The sequence below is a fragment of the Lepisosteus oculatus genome, chromosome 26, assembly GCF_040954835.1.
Source record: "Lepisosteus oculatus isolate fLepOcu1 chromosome 26, fLepOcu1.hap2, whole genome shotgun sequence".
NCBI lineage: Eukaryota > Metazoa > Chordata > Actinopteri > Semionotiformes > Lepisosteidae > Lepisosteus > Lepisosteus oculatus.
Genome location: NC_090721.1, coordinates 8,160,784 through 8,181,435, shown reverse-complemented (window position 1 = coordinate 8,181,435; position 20,652 = coordinate 8,160,784). Strand labels below are relative to the sequence as shown.

General features: G+C 40.5%; 1 protein-coding gene across 5 annotated transcripts in view; it reads left to right on the top strand.

Moving 5' to 3' along the window:
• bcas3 (BCAS3 microtubule associated cell migration factor) overlaps positions 1-20,652 on the top strand; it is a 234,446-nt gene that overhangs the window by 109,706 nt on the left and 104,088 nt on the right. The window contains exon 25 of one of the 5 annotated variants that reach the window (XM_069184359.1): positions 20,174-20,578. The exons of 3 other annotated variants lie outside the window; for them this stretch is intronic. In XM_069184359.1, the coding sequence (XP_069040460.1) occupies positions 20,174-20,178 (5 nt within the window). In that variant the 3' untranslated portion in view covers positions 20,179-20,578. Of the gene's footprint in view, positions 1-13,860; positions 13,953-20,173; positions 20,579-20,652 lie in introns of those variants that run through there. One more of the 5 variants, XM_069184358.1, reaches the window with a different exon arrangement.

Genomic DNA, 20,652 nt, shown 5'->3' with positions numbered 1-20,652 from the left:
ATTTCTTTGATAAAGGACCATTTTGGATGGGTGCTCCTTCTTTATTTTAGGCTTCGACAAGGTGTCCAGCTCTCTTCAGAGTGACTGGTTGTTCTGCGTGTGTCTCAACAGCCCAATGTACTGACAGTGGGAGTCCATATAAATCAAGCTGTAATTGTAAGAGGTGAGGTATAGATGCAAGTGAAAAACATCATTTGCTATGGCAGACCAGATTTGATTTAAATGTATTTCAATCAGGCCATACATATCATACATGAATAATGTATGAAACACATATTACATACTATTTATCTGTGGCATTTTGCCTTTGTGGCATTTATTTTACAATGAAAACCCTCCCTTTGAAGTGCATATAGCAGTCATTGTGTCTTCCCTAATTGGCAGATTAAGCAACACTCATTACTCTGCAAGTATGGATGTTTTCTAAGATTATTGACCAATTATTTAAAATATCATAGCTGTTATTGTTATACACTATGTGAATCTCTGATCTGTTAAAAAGAGCATTGCTGGGACACCTTGTCCAATCTTCACTGGCCTGATTCACCGGACACCCCTGCAGTAGTTTGCTGGTCTGATCTGCTTTCAGAACATATTGAATTTCACTGAACCCCAGTTTATGTATCAATACATTAAAAAAATACTTGTGATATTGTGGTCAGAGGACTATTTAATAGTTTTAGGTTTCAAAGATGGTAGCACTCCTATCATTGCTGTGTTCAGCTACATTTTCTCAGATTTCCAGCAAGTTACTTGTACTATAGATTGAACAGCAAATTATGTATTGTATTGGACAGGCATTAGATCACCAAGTTCAAATCTTGAAGGTTCGTTTCATGTAAGTTATGTTACCCTGTCAGAAATGGCACAGTGAATGTTGCTTTTAGCTTGTTTGTGCACGTGTTGATCTTTAAAGCTCAGTCTTTTTTTATTTGGAATATGATTGAGAACTTGTTGGCTTGAGAAGGTATCTTTAACTGACCCCAGGAAATATTTCAAAAGGAACTTTGTTGTAAATTCTAATAAACATAAAGATCTTAATGAACCAGCAAGTATTTCAAGTAATTTTAATAAATTAGAAACACATGTTATTTTTTCTTTACATTAAAGTTGTAGATTAAAGTTGGGGGTAGGTTCATATGGGAGTATAAGTTTGTGCATCTCCTGTTGTTTTAAAAATACAAGGTCCTACACAGGAGAGGTTTTCTGTTTCAGCTGCCTGAAGAGGCTGAAACATTTTTCATAATCCACTGTAAGTAAGGCCACACAAGGATGATGTCTTTCTTTGAGAGATGTGTTTACACAGTCATTGGGTGAAAGATTGCAGGACTCTTACCACGAGTTTTGAAAATGAAGCCAGACCAGGAAAATCAGGATACAATTTGGCACTTATGGAGACTAAATGATTTCCTTTTTAGCTGCTGATTTCTACTGGGAAATGTATCCTTGGACTGAAAATTGCATCCGGAAAAATGTTTATGTAGTGTTTTTTCAAATGAATGATTATTCTTCTAACCTTTAACACGCACAGAATGTAATTCTTTTTTTCTCATTAACCCTTTTCTTTCTTATCCTGTTGGCATTTTTATGACTTTATCTCATTGTATATTTTTTGCATAATGTCTGACTTGTAGAATACACACAGTCATAGTGATGTCTGTACTGTAAACACCAGCTTTTCAGTATTGTTTTAATCATTAGACCTCAGTATTACACTCTTATTGTAAATTTGCCTTTGACATAAACATGTTAACAATTAATTCTTTTATTTTGGCTTGTGTCTAAGATTTACTTACTGTACTTTAATTCTCCTGGCACGTTAAAGTGCTCTGGTTTATAACTTAATATGTTGCACTTAGTTGGCTGTAAACAAAAATTAACCTTTACAAGGAGCCTCATTCATATAAGGAATTACTTCTCTCTCTTTTGTGAGGCATTTAAAAATAATGGTAAAGATTTTCAAGTTTGATATCAAGATTCTCTTAAAGAAATGTCTGAACAGTTGGAAAGGTCTTTTAAAGGTAAGAAAAAAATCCCATCTTTAAGTCTTTTTCCAATTTACAGTAAGTATTTCTAAAGTTGTGAATTAACTAAAAACATCAAAACAGTACTGCTAAGCAGGAAGAATTTGGGAAGGAGCTATTGTCTGGGGGGGGATTGAAGGTCTGAAACCCTCAGTTGTTATGCCCTTTAAATAAAGCTGAACGATATCATGTCTGATAAATATTGCTTCAACTGGAGGTGAGAGAGAGTCTATGATGACAAAATATCTCTGACTTTACCAACTTTATGTGATTTAAAATGAGCACATTTTGAAAAGTGTATCAGAACGTGAGAAAGGTTACAAACACGAGGCGGTCATGTGGCCCATCTAGTCCGTTTTGTTGTGAGTAGTTTTTAATTGATCCACGGCTCCCATCCGGCTGTTTCTTGAAACAATCCCGATTATCGATGTACAGCAACATGGCTGGGTAGCTCGTTCCACACTCCCACAACCCTTTGTTTAAAGACGTGCCCCCTATATATGATCTTTGCAGACTGTGTTTGAAACTGTAAATGAAGGGATTTTAATAATTAGTACGAACAAGAAGAGTGGTAAAGTCCAGCCCCTCTGGGCTCGTGAAAGCTGCACTAGTTCTGCTGCTCTCCCCTGAAAGGCCCATTTTCACTGACGGGCAGTGTGCTCTGAACCGAAACCAATCGAGTGCTCAGCACTTGTGTAACTTGTTGCCTACTCTGTTCACTTTTAACCTGTTAAAGTTTCTTATGGCAATATAATTTTAATGAGCAAAAGACCTTGGCTAATTGAGTAATGTTTAGTAGGACGAATTGAAATGGAAGATCCCGAGTGATGCTTTTCCTTTGAACGATTACTGCGTGATGGACCTTCTGATGATCCTTTCCAGCTTTGTTTTCAAACTTCCAGGAACATTTACACATCTGCTGAGAGCCTGAAGTATGCTTAACAAACTTCATTTACTCATCTTGGCGATACTGTGTATGTCCGTTACATTTTTTGTATTTTTTTTCCCCAGTTGTATTTTGTCAAACGTTGTAGAAGGTGCTGATTCTGGATAATGACGTGCACCGGGGCTCAGTGAAAGAGCCCTTCCTCTCTGGGCGTTTCATTGTTGCCGTGCCATTACTGTGGAAAGATCTGACTTTAGATAAAGCGGAGCCCCCTGTTTTGGCGTGTTGGGTTGGATGCAGGGGAGGGGTGTAGTTTTCTCAGATTTCTGATTCATTTGTTACAAATAGTCCCGGGAGAAACGGAGGCGTGGGGTCACTTACAGTAACTGCGGCAAAACATGGGGAGACGGGGAGGAGGGAAAGGCGTGGGAATTTCAAAGAGAGCTCTTGCTTTGTTAAACTTTGTTGTTTTTTTTTTAGAACTGCTCATTCACACATCGGGCCCTTAAGACAGGCTGAAGTCATTTCTTTTTATTTCTTCCTCTTCTCCTACTTTTCCTTTTTTTTCTTAAAGGTCTGACAGCTGCATAGAATCACAGTCCTTCTTATGAGAGCCGGCGTGTGTTTGTAAGCGTGTTTTGCCCCCTTCCCCCCCCTCTCCGCCACAGAACCTTGAAAAATCCCCCGTGGAAACTCTTGACCCCTTTTCTCCAGTGTTTCTGTAGCATCTTGTCAAACATCTGGAAATAGGCATGTTTGCAGTCCCTCCACGACAGGCTTGTGCTTTTACTTGATTATATTATCTGGTAAAAGTTTTCTTTCTCCAGCAGAAAAAAAAATAGAAGAAGTATGCGACCCTCAGTCTGTCAAGAGGTCAAGTGGTGATTGCTGATGTTGTCTGCTTTAAACACATGTTTAGCCCTGCAAAGCTCAGGCAGTTCCCAAAAGTTTGGTAACCATTAAGGTACTTCCTAAGTCAGTTCCGGAGTCAGGCCTCGGTGGATGGGATGGAGAGAGGAGGGGGGTGTGGGGGTGGAGGGGTTGGAGTGGAGTGTGTGTTGACAGGGAAGGGGGGGGTGATGGGATTTCGCCTTGAGTTTCTTGTTGCTTTCCTCCACGAAGGGGAATTTAGTCTAGTGGCTGATTCAGCCAAGGAGCAGCTCACGCAAGGCAGACCCAGACAGGAAGTGCCTCTGCGCGTCTTGTTATGATAGAGGATCAGTGGATCGGGGGGACGAGCTGTGAACTTTACATGCGATGAAGGCCGCAGAGCCCGGGAGCTGGAGCCACCTGAGGGCTGAGGAATCAGAAAGGAAATTAAAGGATCATTTAGTTTCGAGAAAGGAGGGAGGGGGGCGGTGGCAGGGGTGCAACACAGACTCCCGTTTCCAGCCTTTAAGACGAAAAAAAAGGAGACCATTTAATAACAAAGCACAAAACACCACAGCTTGTTTTGAGTCCCGGCTATGAAGGAACTTGCACAACTCCATCCCCTTGTCTCCTGCCCCGGATTAGTTTCAGTACCTGGCTCAGCACGGTCTTCCAAAGTGCTGTGCAGTAGATTTGTGTGAGCCGTAGTCGGTGGACTGGTCGAAGTGGGGGTTGCGGATGGACTCTTTTCTCTTCATGACACAGCTTCTTACAGGGTGCTGAGAGGTGGCTTTCTTCTGGGTCTGGAAGACAGACCTTTTGCTCAGCATTTCCACTCAGGATGGAGTTCTTGGTCCTATTTCCAATCCCAGCCAAGCGGTCATAAACCCGAAGCAGCAAGCGGGCCGATAACATGTCCGACTTTGAACCTGGGTCCTCTTCTGCAGTGTTCAGATGTGCTGCCTAAAATAAAATTCAGACGTGGATATGAAAAATAAACTCAGCATAAGATTTAATAGCAAAAGAAGTGAACTGTACAAATATGCGTATGCATGTGTAAGATGTAGATAAACCCTCTGAGCTTACAGGGTGTCGTGAATCAAGAGCTGGCAGTGGTCAGTTTTGGGGTACCTCAACTGAAATTTTCTTGAATTCAGTTGAGATCCTGAGTCAGCTCGGGAATTAGACAACCAACAGGATTCGTGTCAGCATTGCGGCGTTCTGTTGACCCCAATTAGAGACGCTCAGCCTCTTATTGGAAATGGCTGGGAGCTTGCTAGGAGGAGAAGAATGCGTTGTTTGTGCACTAATGTATGCAGGGTCTCCAACTATGATACAGACACAGACACCATTCTGCAGCGGGAAGCCCGAGCTGATGAGCCCATCCTTCCTGTGCTGCAGACACCATTAGCCCTGGGATAGACAGGAAGGGACTGAGCTAATCTGGGGGATTGAAATGCAGGGGTGCCCGGTACCCCCATGCCCAGTGGCTTCGGAGCGCTTATCAACTCCACATGCAGCTCACACACTGCCTGCCTGTTTGAAAGGCGTGCTCGTGGATGCTTTTATTTTTTTGGTGAGGGGGGTTTCGGGGCATAGTCATTAAACACAAAGATGCAGAGTGCCAGGGTGAAAATTAGTGAAGAGAGAGAGGATTTTGGAAATGTATTGCAGCCAGTACGAAGAAAAAAACAATCCTGGTATATCAGTGTGTGCTGTTGCCTCTCTTAAGTAGGTTTTAGGTATTTGATTCATGGTTTGGCTGTAGACTAAAAATCAGGGAATGTCTCTAGCAGTCCCATACCGAATTCGCCTATTGAAGACAATCAGGCATTTTTTTGTTCTCATATCACTGTCATTTTGGTTCTTTGTAAACCCAGAAATCTTAGCTTAACGGCTCCAACAATTGTTATTGTGTATTATTGTGTTATTGAGTTACTTGTGGTTGATTCGTTTCAAGCTCGAAAATTCAGTTTTCTAGGTTTGGCTTAGTATCCACCTCAGTATTGGTGGATGTACCCCAGGCCTTCTCACTCTGTGCCAGCTTTCTTTAGTGTAATATGACACATTTTGAGTGTGAGCTGTAGGTGACCACAGCTGCTGGAGAATCACAAGGGAGCAGGCAAACGTGTGCTATTACTGCGCTTCACCTGATGCACCATTTAAACAAATTAGAATTGTTTATAAACTACGGAGCCACTTCACCATGTAATATCTAAGGGGGAAATTTCACATGCCTTTCTGGTTGAATACCTTTTAGACACATGCCTGTTTTTGCACCTTTTTTTTTTGCATGATATAATGAATGGCTTTCTGAGGCACAAGGTTAAAATAAAGTCAGTATTATCTCTCATCCTGCATTGGTGTGATGACATGCTTTTAAAAAAAATAGTTTGAATCACATTTTTATAAAATCTGCATGTAGAAAGCCAGGATTATAGTGTGATATGATCACATATAGTGTTTTGATTGCGTACTGTATTGTATTTGAAATGTTAAAAAGATTACTGCATTTCAGATGCATTCTGAAATTAATAAATTAAATTAAATCATCTCTGATACTATCAATTTAATTTATTTTTTAACTGCAAACCACGTAATTTGGAATAATCTAAGATCTAGTATTGTAAGCCATTTTGAAAAACACCTTCATTTCAAATCTAGCGAACGCAACACTACAGATATGACATGCAGTCGTTCATGGAGACACGTGATCTAAAAAAGATATAATTGGGATGAACAAGCTGTCGTTTGATTTAAGGTAAAACATTTAAACATGCTCACAGTATTTTGCAAAGATGCACCAGATGCCTTTGAGAGCTGTCAAACGTCACCGCAACGGGTACATCAGCAACATAAATTGCCAAGCAGAATAAAAATATTTATAGTGCAAAAATGTTTATCATAGTGTTTTGATTCCATCTGATAATGAGTAATACCAGTTATAAAAAAGATACAGAGAGAAGGCAGAGGTCAAGTAAAATCCTGTTATTTTCAGTGCGAAGGATTTTCACTTTGGATTTAAGTGTAGCAAATGAACAGCAAACATTGCTAACAGGAGGAGCCCTTTTCCCCATTTTGCAAGTCAGTTGACATGAATTACATCTTGGGAATAATTGGTTTGCAAGGAGCCTGTAAGTGTCTCTGTTGCAGGAGTTCCAGTGGAAACCATAATCCACTACGCTGGAATACAGGACTGTGCGTACACACCGGAGGACCTCCTATTAACAAGATTAACTTGATTTTCTGGTGAATCGTGCCCAGGGCCAGCCAGAGCCCCCACTCCCCGTGGCAAAAGCAGGCCTTTCTGCGGCCTGCGCACTGCCGCCCTCTCTCTGCCTTCGCTGTGCTGATTAGAGACTTGCGGGCGTGGAGTCTGATTTATCGCAGCGGAGAGCTGCCCCTCCGCCTCCCCTGCCCTCCCCGGTGCCGATCCACGGTGGTGGTGGTGGTGGTGGTGTGGTGACGGGGTATGAACACTCACGTGGGAGCTGCGATTCCAAAAAAAATCGGTAATGAAGACAAATGTCTGGGAGGGAACCGGGACAAGAGGGCCGAGCCCTTTGCGTTCCCATTGCCTCCGCTCGAGAGGCGGTAACAGTGGCCAAAGGAAATATTCCCCCACTTGTTTGTTTCTCATGGCACCGCTGGAATGTTCCTGTGCCTCCTGGGTGTTCTAAACTCTCACTTGTTAACAGCTTTCACACAGGGCCGCAATTAACCCTTAGCGCTTTCCTGTCCTGCCCCCCCCCCCCTACATACACACACCGGTTTTTCATAACTACACTTAAGGTTTTCAACTGGAAACCTCCCTGCCCCGTGCAGACTCAATTAAACTTAAAAAAAAACATGCAGTTTAATGTTCGCCGTGCAGTCTGAAAGCGGTGGTGTTTAACGCGAGGTGATGTTACTTGCCAGGTTTATTGTACAGTAGGATAATCGCTGGCTCGGTTAAGTAATACGTTCCTGCAGTGGGAGTTGAGACCAGCTCCTTTGTGTCTCTGCTGCTGGGCTGGCAGTGCTGAGTGAAGGGAGAGGAGAGAAGAAATGTGGAACAGAGATCCCACATGTGCTTTCATTTTAATATGAATGTACATTCACTTTCATTGAAGTGTAATTATTACTATTAATAATATAATTTATGCTATTATTGCAAACCCTTAAGGGGTGTCTGCCTCCCTTCTGGGCGGTTTAATATTTTCTTTCTGAGGTTAGTGAACAGAGACTTATTTCAAAGCTTTCCTGGCACTGTCAGCCTTCTAACAGAGACAAATCTTAACCAGGTACTGTAGATGCAGAAGCATTTCTGTACATAAATGAAAATGTATGAGGCCCACACGTGGTATTAGCTGTCTTAAAGAAAGAGCTTTGGTTTTGCAAAGATCGAAGCCATTGCAAACGCTGTTACCCAGCACCCCGGTTGTTTTAGATGGGCTAATATTGTTTCACACAAGGAGGAATTCTCTGGAACGGTGGACATGTGGTGCATGTAATCTGGAGGTAAAGTCTGCATTCCCACTGTCCTTTCATCTCTGGGCTTCTGTTGTTACATTTGGTTCTGCTGTATCAGTGTTTATTCAATGGCAAATGTAACCATGTCAACCAGTTTTCCAGCTCTTTTTTTTTCCTGGGCCACCGTGCAAATATATTTCTTTTTAATGATGTTTTTAAAAATGTAAACCTCTGTTGAAAACGCCTGTTCCTCTGTGGGTGAAATGGGATGCAGTCATTAAATTTTCATTAAGCAGCTTCTTATGGATGCCTTCCACCCTCTGACCACATCTTAGGCTGTCCCCGCTCTGGTGCCAGCACCAGGATGAGCACCCATCGGCTCTCCAGTGCCTGGACTGCTTTTAAAAATAGAACTCATCATTAGGATGCTGAAACGTGCTCACAGCGACAGTGAAAGAGAAAGTCATTAATAGAGGGAGAATATGAGAGAGTCATTAGCAAGAAAGAATCTCTAATCGGTGCAACCACGTTGGGTTCACATGCACCATCGAAAGTGAACTGAAGCACTCCAGCGTGCATCCTGCAGACAGTGAGCCGGGCAGAGTGCCAAGGCGGTCTTGTTACGCTGCCTATGCAGAGAGAAGCACGAGGAGGCACTCCTGATCATTCCAAAGCTGTCTAATTTTGTGGGTGCTTGAGAACTAGTTTAGACGCTGGCACCGTTGCGCTAATCAGATTGCATCACTGTCAGCCGCCCACTAATTATCAGGAAATTTATAGCTGCATTAGGTAAATGTCACTTCACCACAGTAGCCGAGGCCGAGAAAGCTCTCTGCTTTTAGTTAGCACCATCGGCATGTCTCCATGGGAGTCCGTCCAACAAGGCTTGAGGCTTCATTAACAACAGTAAGTAGGCTAAAAATGTAGTGATACTGTTCTTCACACAAAGTAGACCTCAGTGCCTAGTCCTGGGCACCTACTATACACATATAGATTAAATCAAGCGGTAGCAGAAACATATTTACCCTTCTGTTATTAACATTCCTTCCTGTGTATGTTTTCATCTTGCCATCTTTATGATGCTCTGTGCTGTTTCTGAAGCCAAGAAACCAATATATTTTAAGGCATTCTAGGTTCTGGTATTTTGAAAAACCAGTCATGCGTTTTATATCCACATTAGGATTTGGTCAGGAAATGACTGTACATCTATAGCAGTCATACTGTATTAAAGAGAGAGTGTGTAAGGTGCACTTTTATTTCATGGTTTGTCACCGTGGAGCCACATGCATGCAAGTGGTTGTTCATTTCTCCTAGCTTTATTTTCCATGACATCTTCGTTTCTCGGAGTGACGTGTTTGGAAAACGAACGTCATTGAAAGCTCCAGTCTTCTGACAGGACAGGGAGCTGGTGGAGATGTGTACGTTTAAGGCGGTGTCTCCGTGTGCTGTGGGACACGGCGGCCTTTCTGCAGGCTGCAGCGTTCGCTGTGCAGGTTTGCCGAAGACGCGGGGAGGTACTGGGTGGGTTTTGAATGCTGTCAGCTTGGCAGAACATGAGTCGCCCAGATTTGAACTGACATTAGAGCCTCTGTTATTTGTTAGTTCTGCAGATGACAATAACAAAATAGAAATTAATGCTCACTTTTCTAAGTGTTAAGTTTTTCCATGCTAGCTGGTTTCCCTAGCGTTAGGTGCACCTGCACAGCAGTTATATGCCAGGGGGCCCACAGTCATTGAGAATAGAGACCGTCCAGCTGCGACACGGTCGATAAGAACTCCCTTCTTCCTTTCCATCGGAGTGCTTTTAATGGTATACATTCAAGGAATTCAGCGAGAGGAAATGTGTCCAAATATTTTAAATATTGTTTGAAAGTATTTTGTTTTAAGCAATTGAACTTAAACTTTACTGTAAATGGAGGTTTAAGAAAGAACAACACACTTTGTCTTCAAGTTATCTTGTCAACACATTTTTTACAATTATTTCCTAACAGATGTATATTAGAAAACACCTTTTTAACATTGAAAATTCTACTTTGAGCACAGATGGTATTGTTTTAATCACAATATTTAGTAAAAAGGGTAACAAAAAATTAATGTTAAATAAAATGTTTTACTCTATTCTGTAGAAGATTTAGGAAATTAAGCTTTATTTGCACTAGTCAGGTAATTTTCCATAACACAGAAAAGTCATTTGTGGTAATAGGACCATGTTTGCCTTAGACTTCAGGCATGAGACGTTATTTGAATGTCGGCTCAAGTCCTTAAATCTCACTTGCTACTCTCATCCAGTCATTCAACCCCAAAACACAAAATATTTCCAAGAGGACCTTTCACCCTAGTTTTCACATTATCTCACACTTTACAGCTTTTAAATTGTGAGAATCTCACACAATATACAGTAGTTTTCATAACTGTGTAGACAGTAACACTTCAAAATAAATGTTCTGTGACATTTCTTATACTGTACAAATCTCATATAAAGCTGAGTTGTGCTGCGTTTGCAGAACAGGTGGATTCGTTCTGCTGCAAAATAACCAGTATCATGGATAGCTTTGGTAAGCTGATTTTTCAGGTTAGTGCCCATTTCACTGATTCACCATCTGATGATGTTACATACAGTATGAGAGAAGTTTTTTTTTTTTTTCGATTTTCTTTGCTTGGAACCAGAATGTAGAAGTCAAAAGGCATAGGGTGATTTTTTTTAAGAGGGCTGTGAAATTCCCAGTTCGTCTGTGTAAGGATTTGTTTAAAATCGTTTCCTGATTGCATCCTGCTTTTTTACTAGGCTCCGTTCAGCACATCCTTAAATAGGCTTATTGGCAGTGTGATATTTTTGTTTCCATTGACTGTCGGGGCTTGAGGGATTCGGTAAAGTAATATCCATTGTGAAGTTATTTTTAATTCTATCGTATTTTCTGATCACTGAATTATAATTTTCGCTGGTATGTTTTAGCTTGAGCGTGTTCATCCTTTCTCATTTATCCTTTCTTTCGCAGCCTTCTTGTTCGCTAAACTCAGAGCAGTGCATGACAAACGGAAAGTGTCTGCCATTTTTGTATATTATTGCAAATTCACAATTTTGCTTGCCATACAGTTTTTCTTAAGTCTTTACCTTTTTACCCTTTTTACCCCAGAGTTTTACCCCGTCTCATACACGGGTAGAAGTATTGTAGGCATTGCATGTTAAAAAAAAATGTTATTGTCTCTACGGTGTCTATCTGCATTTTGTTTATAAAAACATGTTTTATTCTTATTGTCAGCTTTTATTGGACCTGCATTTTGATGCAGTGAGTGTGGGAGAAAATTAGACTTGATATCAGAGTTTTGAAAAACGATCATAAAGCTTATGGTTTTTAATTGCAGGGTTCTGATTATGATTTATGATCAGGAATCATTATGGCAGAAAAAGAGTAATTCCTAACCATAATATTTGTTTTTTAGGACTTTTCTGTGAAGGATTGTGATCAAACTAGAAACCTGAGCAAAAAGCATTGAATAGGTAGAATAATTATAATGTCTTTGTTCAACTCCATGACTTCTAAACAAATTTGTACGGTCCAAAGACAAAGTGTATAAGAGTGTCTTTTGCATCAGGGTTGGCAGAATAATTTTCACTTAGGCTGTTTGCTTCGCTGGAGACAGACTTTAAATGATATGTCCGCATAGGAATGCACACATGGACACACAATGGGCACTTATGAAAGCCCATGCAAATACAGCGTAGTGTGTAATTTTAGTTGCAAAGTTATCTATTTTGGGGCCTTTATTTCATTGGCTTGTCTAAATTTAAATGATAACCAGCAAGCTAGGATAATGAAAAATCAAAGCCCGCCTTTGAACTGTTGTCCTAAGTGCTTGCAGCTGATCTGAGAGCCCTGCTCCCTGAGCAACAAGTACCAGCAGTGTCATGTTAATAGTGTGTCATAAAGAAATATTCTGTCTTTCCCTGCAAACATTTACCTTTCAGTCTTAAAGCATCATCTGGTTGACAGAGCCACTGTGAAGTACTGGACTGGGTTATTCAGCCATGCTCCATGATCTCTGGTATCTTTTTACATTTAGCATGAAGGTTTGCAGCACTAAGACTGAATTTAGTGCAAACCATGAGCGTTACGCATATTGTAGAATTTTAAAGTTTTTAAACGTAGCCATATAAAAGGAAATCTCGCATCTAGCGCAGTTTGGCAATGCATTACTTGTTCAGCATTTTGAGTAAAATACAAGTCTTTTCACTGTAGTCCTTCAAAATGGTGAAAGATGTTTTTCCTTATTCAGTGACACAGAGCCTTGTGATGCAGGGACAGTAACAGAAGTTAATTCAGATTTTTAATTACAATATTATTATCTTGCAATTTCCTGTTTTCATTTGATTATTTCTAAACTCATATACAGATATGAGGGTTACTTTTGCTAATACAAGACATAATAAGTATTTACTTTATCTGTTTTACATATGTACATTTATTGATATTAACTTATCTACTTTAACCAAAAGCTGACTTTCTGGTTCAGCCTAGCTCACAGTTGGTCAGATTGATGCAGTGTACATCAGTGACAAATTAAACTCCAAGCGCTCTTGGCCTGTCAGCCTGGAAGTACAGTGGATCATTTACTATCAGCGCTGTGTTTAACATATAAATGATGACAGACATTGATCACCCTCGCCATTGTACAGCAGTCATGAGATTGATACTGATCCGGGTACCAGCCAAGCAATTACTGAAGCAGCTGGAAGGGAAGAATGTTCTGATCCTCTGTCTTGGGTGTTTCTCGGTTCCTAGCAAACCAGTCACAGGAATAGACACTGCGCCTGCCTTCCACGGTCCACTCCACTCCTTAGGAATAAGTGGCCGATTAATGTGCTGGTATTTGCATCATTATTGAAGACATCTGTGTCCCAGGAGCCATTAAAAAAAGTTAGTCTTAAGCGCACAGAATATACTGTATGTATAAAACTAGCCGCTAGCAGAATCGTTGTTTCAACAGAACAACTAGTTATGAGCTAGCTCTTTGGTGTCTGCACGGTATTAAATTAGATGTAACATGCTATTGAGGAATAATTGCATTTATCCGTTTGCTTATTTTTCTGGGAAACAACAAAAAATTGTGAAGATGAGGATTTATGGTCACAGAAACATAAAACAGTGTTGTTTAATATTGAAGGGCGAATCTGGATCCCTCTCACAGACAGAGGATCTCTCTTAAAAGCCACTCTGCTTCATAGTTTGCCAGGTTCTAATGAAATATCTCTATTCCTGTAGATGTGTAACCTAAATTTGACATCAATCTTGAACTTGCAGCTTTGCTTGCGTTGTTCTTGTTACTGAGAATCTCTGGTAGGATGTAGTTTGTAATTAGATACAGATGTTGCTAAGGCAGTCCGGCCAGACTGTTATTTTAGCCTATGCTGAGCAAATTTTTTTTCATACCAGTCTGAACGCACTTTGAAACTTTCCCAAAATTCCATGCTTTAATACAGTTTTATGTGGTCTTGAGTTGCACAATGACCAAGACAGAAAGGTGAGGTTTAAAAAAAAACACTATTCTTTATTGCTTTGGTTGTCTGCCAGGTAGGTCCCAGCCTTCTTACACATTACTATTAATATCTGTTTTGTTTTATTTTTTCAGGATTCTTTCCTGCCTCACTGCTTTGCTTTGCCTGATAGATCTCTGGAGAAAATTACAGATAAAATGCAGCCAACAACAGGTGATCAAAAATTATTGCTTGCCAGCAGACTCTCCTCACTGACCTTTCAGATGCTGCAGTGTTAACCTGCTGGTAGTATTGAAACTGCCTTGCAATTACAGTTGTCTGAAACATTGCAGTTTTGATATTTTAGAGACTGTTTAGTTTTTCTGTTTAGTTCACAGTGGGGAAATATCACAGTATGTGTCAGTCCTAAAGCAGGTCCTTTTATTTTATAAAGTCTAGAAAAGTTCTGATTTAGAATATGTTAATATGGGACACATCTGGAAATGTATGTTATTGAAAACTTGCAAAGCTATAGGGCATTGAACACTACAGCTCTGAAGTCCAAGATGTACCACTTAATTTCAATCTAGGCAAGAGGTTAAGTACAGGCTGGGTTAAATCTCTGAGGTATGCAGAACAAAGCAGATTTTTTTTTCTTCCTGCATTACATAATCACTACAATTATATTGTATCCTACTGAACTCCAGTTAAATTCATATTAATTAATCATTCATTTCTACCGTATCCAAGTCTTATGTCTATGCATGAATAGCTTTACCCATTACAAACCCACGCTTAACAGCCATCAGCCAACATCAGTTTAATGGTCTTTTCTGTGTTACAGTATATGCGTACTGTACATTAAATTAGTAGCATATAGTAAGTGCCTAGCATCACCCATTCTCTTGATGATGATGTTTCATAAAACCTAGTTTTTTCCGAGACGTAAAAATCCTCCTTCCTTTCTGTAATATTTCATTTTAGACAGTGCGGAGTTGCACTACATAGACAATAAGTGCAGGATATCTCTTATGTGCTTTGGGTTTTAACAAAACCCGTGATAGATTAGGGAATCTAAACATACCATTGTCTTCAAAACAGCTTAACAGCAAGCATTTTAATAATCTACTGATGATTCGGGCTAGGTTCCTGAATATGAGAAGCTTAGTATTTCATTTAATGTGATGATTAAAGTAGATCAAATTGTGTGGTTTTTCTGCTGTATTGTTGAAGTATTTTAGATGTATGGGTGGTGTCTTCTTTGACAAAGTAAAATCAGACTGCTTTAAAGCGAAACAAAAGGTTCAAATTAAAGTCAGGGCTTTGAATCAGAAATGTGGCGAATTCTTAAGCCCCTGTGGTTGTGGGCTGTTACATGTAAAAAAATTCCCAAGTTTTATTTAAAGGTCAAACTTTGTAACTAAAATGTGATGTTAACTCTGCAAAAACAGCCAAAACATTCACAACAGCAGTGATTCACGACTGCTGTGCAGATAAACAACATCTTGGAAAGAAGGAAATTTCCAAGACTAGCAAACAGTGCAAATTGACTGCTTATCTTTAAATTCATGTTGGATTACATCAGCGAATATTCCTAAACTGCTCCTTCTGTAAATGATAGTTGCCTGGTTGTCTTTATCTTATTAAGGCAGAAGACATAAAGGATTTAAAATTAGAAGAAATTGAATGAAAAGTATTTAAAAAGTGTTTACTCTGTGTAGGGTACACATCTACTGGAGAGATTGTTCCTGTGTAATTTTTAAGCATCACTTTTAGTTATTGGCTGGAAAGCAATCAGACAAAACATGGTTGGAAGCAGTTTGACTCAAAATCATCCGATAGTGTGATATGGCATATGGAGCTGTTCTTAAAACAGTAGTGTGATGCAAGTTACTGACCTCCATATTGAAAAGATTTCTCCAGTGCCAAAGGCACAGTTCTGCTTCGAGTGTGCCATGTCACATAGCATTTTGCTCAGCTCAGTGTTCAATAAAAAGGAAAAATATTCTGCACTTTAATCTGTCCTGATTTGGAGATTTTTTTTTCTTCTGGGGGTAAATGAAAGATTTGAAATCCTTAGTTGTTCTAAATCACACATTTTTTTTACAAACATATTTGAGATATGTGCATGTGGATGTTACTCTTGACTGTAGGACAGGTATGTGTGTTTGAATTGTCTCCGTGCTCTTTCTCATTTCATTATGGTCAGTACAAGACAGTAACATACGATGGGTATGCAATATTAGAGAAGTTTTCTTTCCTTTACATTTCTCGAATTGGAATTCTTTCCAATATATGTGTGATTTTGTTATCAGGTTGCACAAATGCTTTTGGATATAGAGCTTTTGCAAAACATGAGGTGTTCCATATTTAGCAATAAAACTTGATTTACTCTTCGAGTTGTGCATGTTTATGCACTTGTCACCAGCTGTTTTTGGGAATTAATGTTTTCATTGTCTTTTTAAGTGAATCAAAATGAATGTTTTTTCCAGTGCTACAGTAGCTTTCATTTGAGCTTTTTATTAATTTGAGTGAAATTCCCACCGCTAGTAATTAAATGTTTGGAATACATTTCAAAATTTCAGTGTACACACGTGCTTAGTCTGGTCACAGTGTAAAGCAGAGCATTACTGCAGGGGAAATATAAAAAGCAGTACTTTCTTTAGGTCTTAAACACCTGATTAATAAATTCCAGCCACAGAGATTGCTTCTGATATCAAACATGTGGCAGCGTTTATGAGGGAGAGTTCAAAATGAAACTTGGGGATCAAGTGTTTTAATGTTAAAATCATGTTTTTATTCCTGCTGTAAAAGGAGGGAGAGAATGAGAGACAGAGAAGGAGGGGGTGGAGAGAACAATACTGTGGTTGCAGTCCGGGATCAGCCCTGCTGCGTTTGTCATTGCACACAGGCAATTCCCAGAGTGCCTGTTCCCACAAGTACCAGGGGTCACTCTGTCACAAAGAGCCATTCACTCAGGGGCTGACTGCCTTGCACACCTGGATCTCAGGTGAAAGGCAAGACGGAGTGCTTGGGGGACATGAGGGCCTATCAGACTAAGACATTTTACCTGTTACAAGCTTGTTATATGTGTATCTCCTTTTGGGTTATTTCATGAAGTTATTGTATTGTTATGTAGTTAACCAGAGTACATCCTGAATCAGTGGGACACCTGGGGGGAATGCATTTTTAGTTTTATATTCTGTTAAGTAATGGCTGTAATGCTGTGTGTGCCACAGGTGTATTCTATCGTGGGAAATGACTACAGTATAATGTGGTCCTCTCATGATATTTTATCCATTAATTATTACTTGTTTAAGCTGAATTTAGTCTTGTGGATGAAAACAGATTAAATAGAAATGTCCTCTGTGAATCTTCTGAAAGGAAACCAGTGAATGCACAGATTTTGAATACACCCAGTCCTCCTTATTCACGTGGGATACATTCTTGAACTCTCCACGGGTAATTAAAAATGCATATAGAGGGAAAAACTGTCCTATGCCTTACATGTACTATGGGTATATCTTGTACACAAATCCACATTTACACCAAATGACACAATTATGCCAGAAAATGAATTCAGTACTGCACAATTTTCTGTTTTATAAAGGAACATTATTTAAATGAATGTGAAGCACATACCTTTACATTGGAGTGCAGTAATCTTCAGGAAGGTGTGTATGAATATGCAAGAGGACGTGTTGATGGTGGCAATGATGGTGAAGTTGATAATGAGATGAACATGCATTACTGTATTACGGCTGCTCGTCTTCCTCCATTTACCTTTTGGCATGGTTAGATGGATTGAAGAAAGGTTAACTGATAAGAGATTTAAAGAAGCTAGAGACTCCCTAACTATGGGAAGATGAGACCAGCCATTCAAAGTGTTAGCGGTCCGGACAATGTCCGAACACAGGTGGCCTCCCTCCATTACCATGGTAACAGATTGCGTCAGAAACGGCTGGAGGTTGCTGTATAAACTGGCGCTCTACACATATTAAACTTTGAACAATGCCGATTGTTCCTTGCATGCAATAAAACTCACTTGTTCCGCTCATCTCGGGGTCCAGAACTTATTTGTTCAACGAAGGGCAGCGAGCGACCGACCATTCAGATACGGAGCGAAAGAACATCTAGGGACCCCACATAAAAATTGCGATTGCAAGGTGCCCTCACTTCCCCCCCCCCCGCATCCCCTCCTTTCTTAATATGGGGTTACCCAGAGGAAAAGATGTGAGCGCAAATTGTAAACCGAGCCTTGGAGTCGGTCTTGGAAGATTCAGGAATGCCTCTCAGGCCAGGCTTGAGGAAGGAGAGTACAGCAGTTGCTACAGTATATTTGATGCCTTGTGAAAACTTGACACGAGTTACAGCTCGTCCTGTGCAGTCTGCACTGCGTGGCACTGTGGAGATTTCAACAGTGTGGCGCTTCTTCGTCACACCTGATGTGTATCAGGTGTTGTGCCCTTCAGTGACGGACCCATCATTGCATTTTCTCCCTGTTAATTCAGCTTGAAAATAGCCAGCTCTTCCCTGTACTGCAGAAGGTTGAAAAATACGCCTGTGCAGTCATGCCCACCAGCCCCGCTGCAATCTCGCTTTCGCCAGCTTCACCTTGGCTGAGGGTTCTGGGCCCTGTCACCAGCTATGCGAAGTGACAGTTCACATCCTGGGGCAGCTGGAGGGGCTGGCTCGCAGGAAGGAGCAGCCCCACATAAACATTGAGATCGTAAGGTCCCCCCCCCCCCCAGCCCCCGCCTCCTCTCCTTTCTTAATTCTCAAATGCATTTGCTCTAGTTCCTGCTCGGTGCTGTGGAGGCAACCATGGGGCTGTGGCAAGGATGCCTTGGGCAGCAGAGAAGCAGCCCTTCACACACTACTGACTGCACACTCCTCGCACGGTGAAGAGCAGACGGGAAGAGACACATGCAGTCGGATTGCTAATCTGCGCAGGAGGGTTCACTGAACTGTGCAGCACAGAGCAGCAGCAGACCCTCTGATCTCACTCATTTGCCAGAAGCATCCGATTGTACAGTAGGTGTGGATAGTGGAGGTGGCAGGACAAGACGGTGGTGTGCATGCAACCCAGTACGGCACATGAAATTGTATCCACGCTTGGCACTTAAGAGCACACAGAGATCTCAGGGGTCCACACTGGTGTCAGCATTACATGGCTGTGCTCTTCCTGTACTTCACTTGCTCTTCTGCACTGCAGTGGTACCAGCAGTGAGTGCTGCATCTGTTCATCAGTTTAAATGACAGACTTGGAGTTGTAAAGCAAACTGCTGTGAAAATAGAGTTTGATGAGACAATTAACCTCTTTATAGACATGCAGTAGATAGCCCTATATAGTATGTTGTTTGTTTTTTTTTAGGATACACAGCTTGCCTGTAATGCTTGTTCCATAGATCACTACATTTAATGTGTAAAATACTTTTTTAACTCATAAATATTAGAATATAGAAGTCTTAGATTAATTTCAAATGGGTTTTCTTAGTCTCCATATAAAAGTCTTCATCGTTGTTTTTTTTTGCTGTAAGGTTACAGTTTAAATGTTACTATTTAGCACTTGTAGGCAATATGGGACAAATTAGCTTTGCTCCAAAAAAAAAAGCTTATAAGATAAGACCATTCCTGTTGCATTCAATTTCTTCCCATAAACCATGAAGGAAGAAAAAGAAGAAAGGATGAAAGTGCCTAAAGATCTTGTGAAAATCAAAAACAAATCTTCGGGAGCAGCAAGGTTCAACCTACTGGTTGTTTTAGCTTTGAAGTGGAGGGCAGTATTGCTAATTGTCAGAATTGGCTTCGGTAAAGGTGGTAACAATTTAACAAGAGCACAGAACCGCAGGGGGCTCGATCTGTATCAGGTGTTTGCAGATGTTGTGTGCCTGGCAGGAGAAAGAGAAGGAGCGAGTTCTCAAATTGAGAGACTGACTTAACAACCAATAATCCTTTGTTTGTTCAGCCAATCGCTTTGTAATTGGCTGGGAGGTTAACATAAAGGCTCCTGATTGGACAGCAGAACCAGTTGCTGCTGCTATTTTTACTGTATGCTACTAGACAGAAGCTTGCAATTACACTGCTAACATCCTAGTCACTCTCCAAAGCAGCACTGAGCTGCTCAATTCAGATTCAGAGTGGTTTTCAGTAACCCAATGGGATGGCAAAATGACTTGTCTTGGCCAGCTTTACTCACCACGTACAGCAACAAGGACTCGCATCTTAGCTGTTCATTTTTCAGAGCTGTTTTACATGTGCTAAAGAGCAAGGGAATGAAGACTCATTACAATTGCGCTGAAATGCATATGCAGAATGTATGGGTGTGTTAGGGAGTGTGCACGTAACTATCTGACTTGTATTTTTTGCTTTTCTTTCTATTTTACTTCTTCACTCTTTGGTTTTGCCAGCTAAGTGTTTCTTGCCTCTCGTCCGGCTGTCAAATCTCATTCTGTCTTTGCTTTATAGGTTAAACATCACCATAGCAGAGGCTCCACATAGTGACTTATTCTGAAGCTGATGCAGCACTTCTAACTGGTTGTAGTCTTGTTTTCATTCTGAATTTCTATGTAAGACTGATCTTCTATATAATGTGTTTTTTTTACTTTGTGGAATTTTACAATTTTGCTCATGCCTTTGAAGAAAATGTAAGCTGAATGTAATTTTCTGTCGCTGTAATGCCTGTGCCACCAGAGGTGGAGTGCTGTGGGTTGCCCCCTACTGACGTGTGAAATGCAGTTCTCATTAAATGGAATTAGGAATTTTGTGTCCCTTCTTGTAATGTGGCAAAAGTGATTAATTGGATAGAAAGTAAGGTATAGATATTTAAGGGTACATAAGAAATTATAACATTTTGATGTAAGGGTGTTTTAATTGCATAATTAAAGGTTGAGATATGAGAATCTTGTTTAATGTTTTTGGTGTTTTTGGTGTTGCAGTTCACTTCA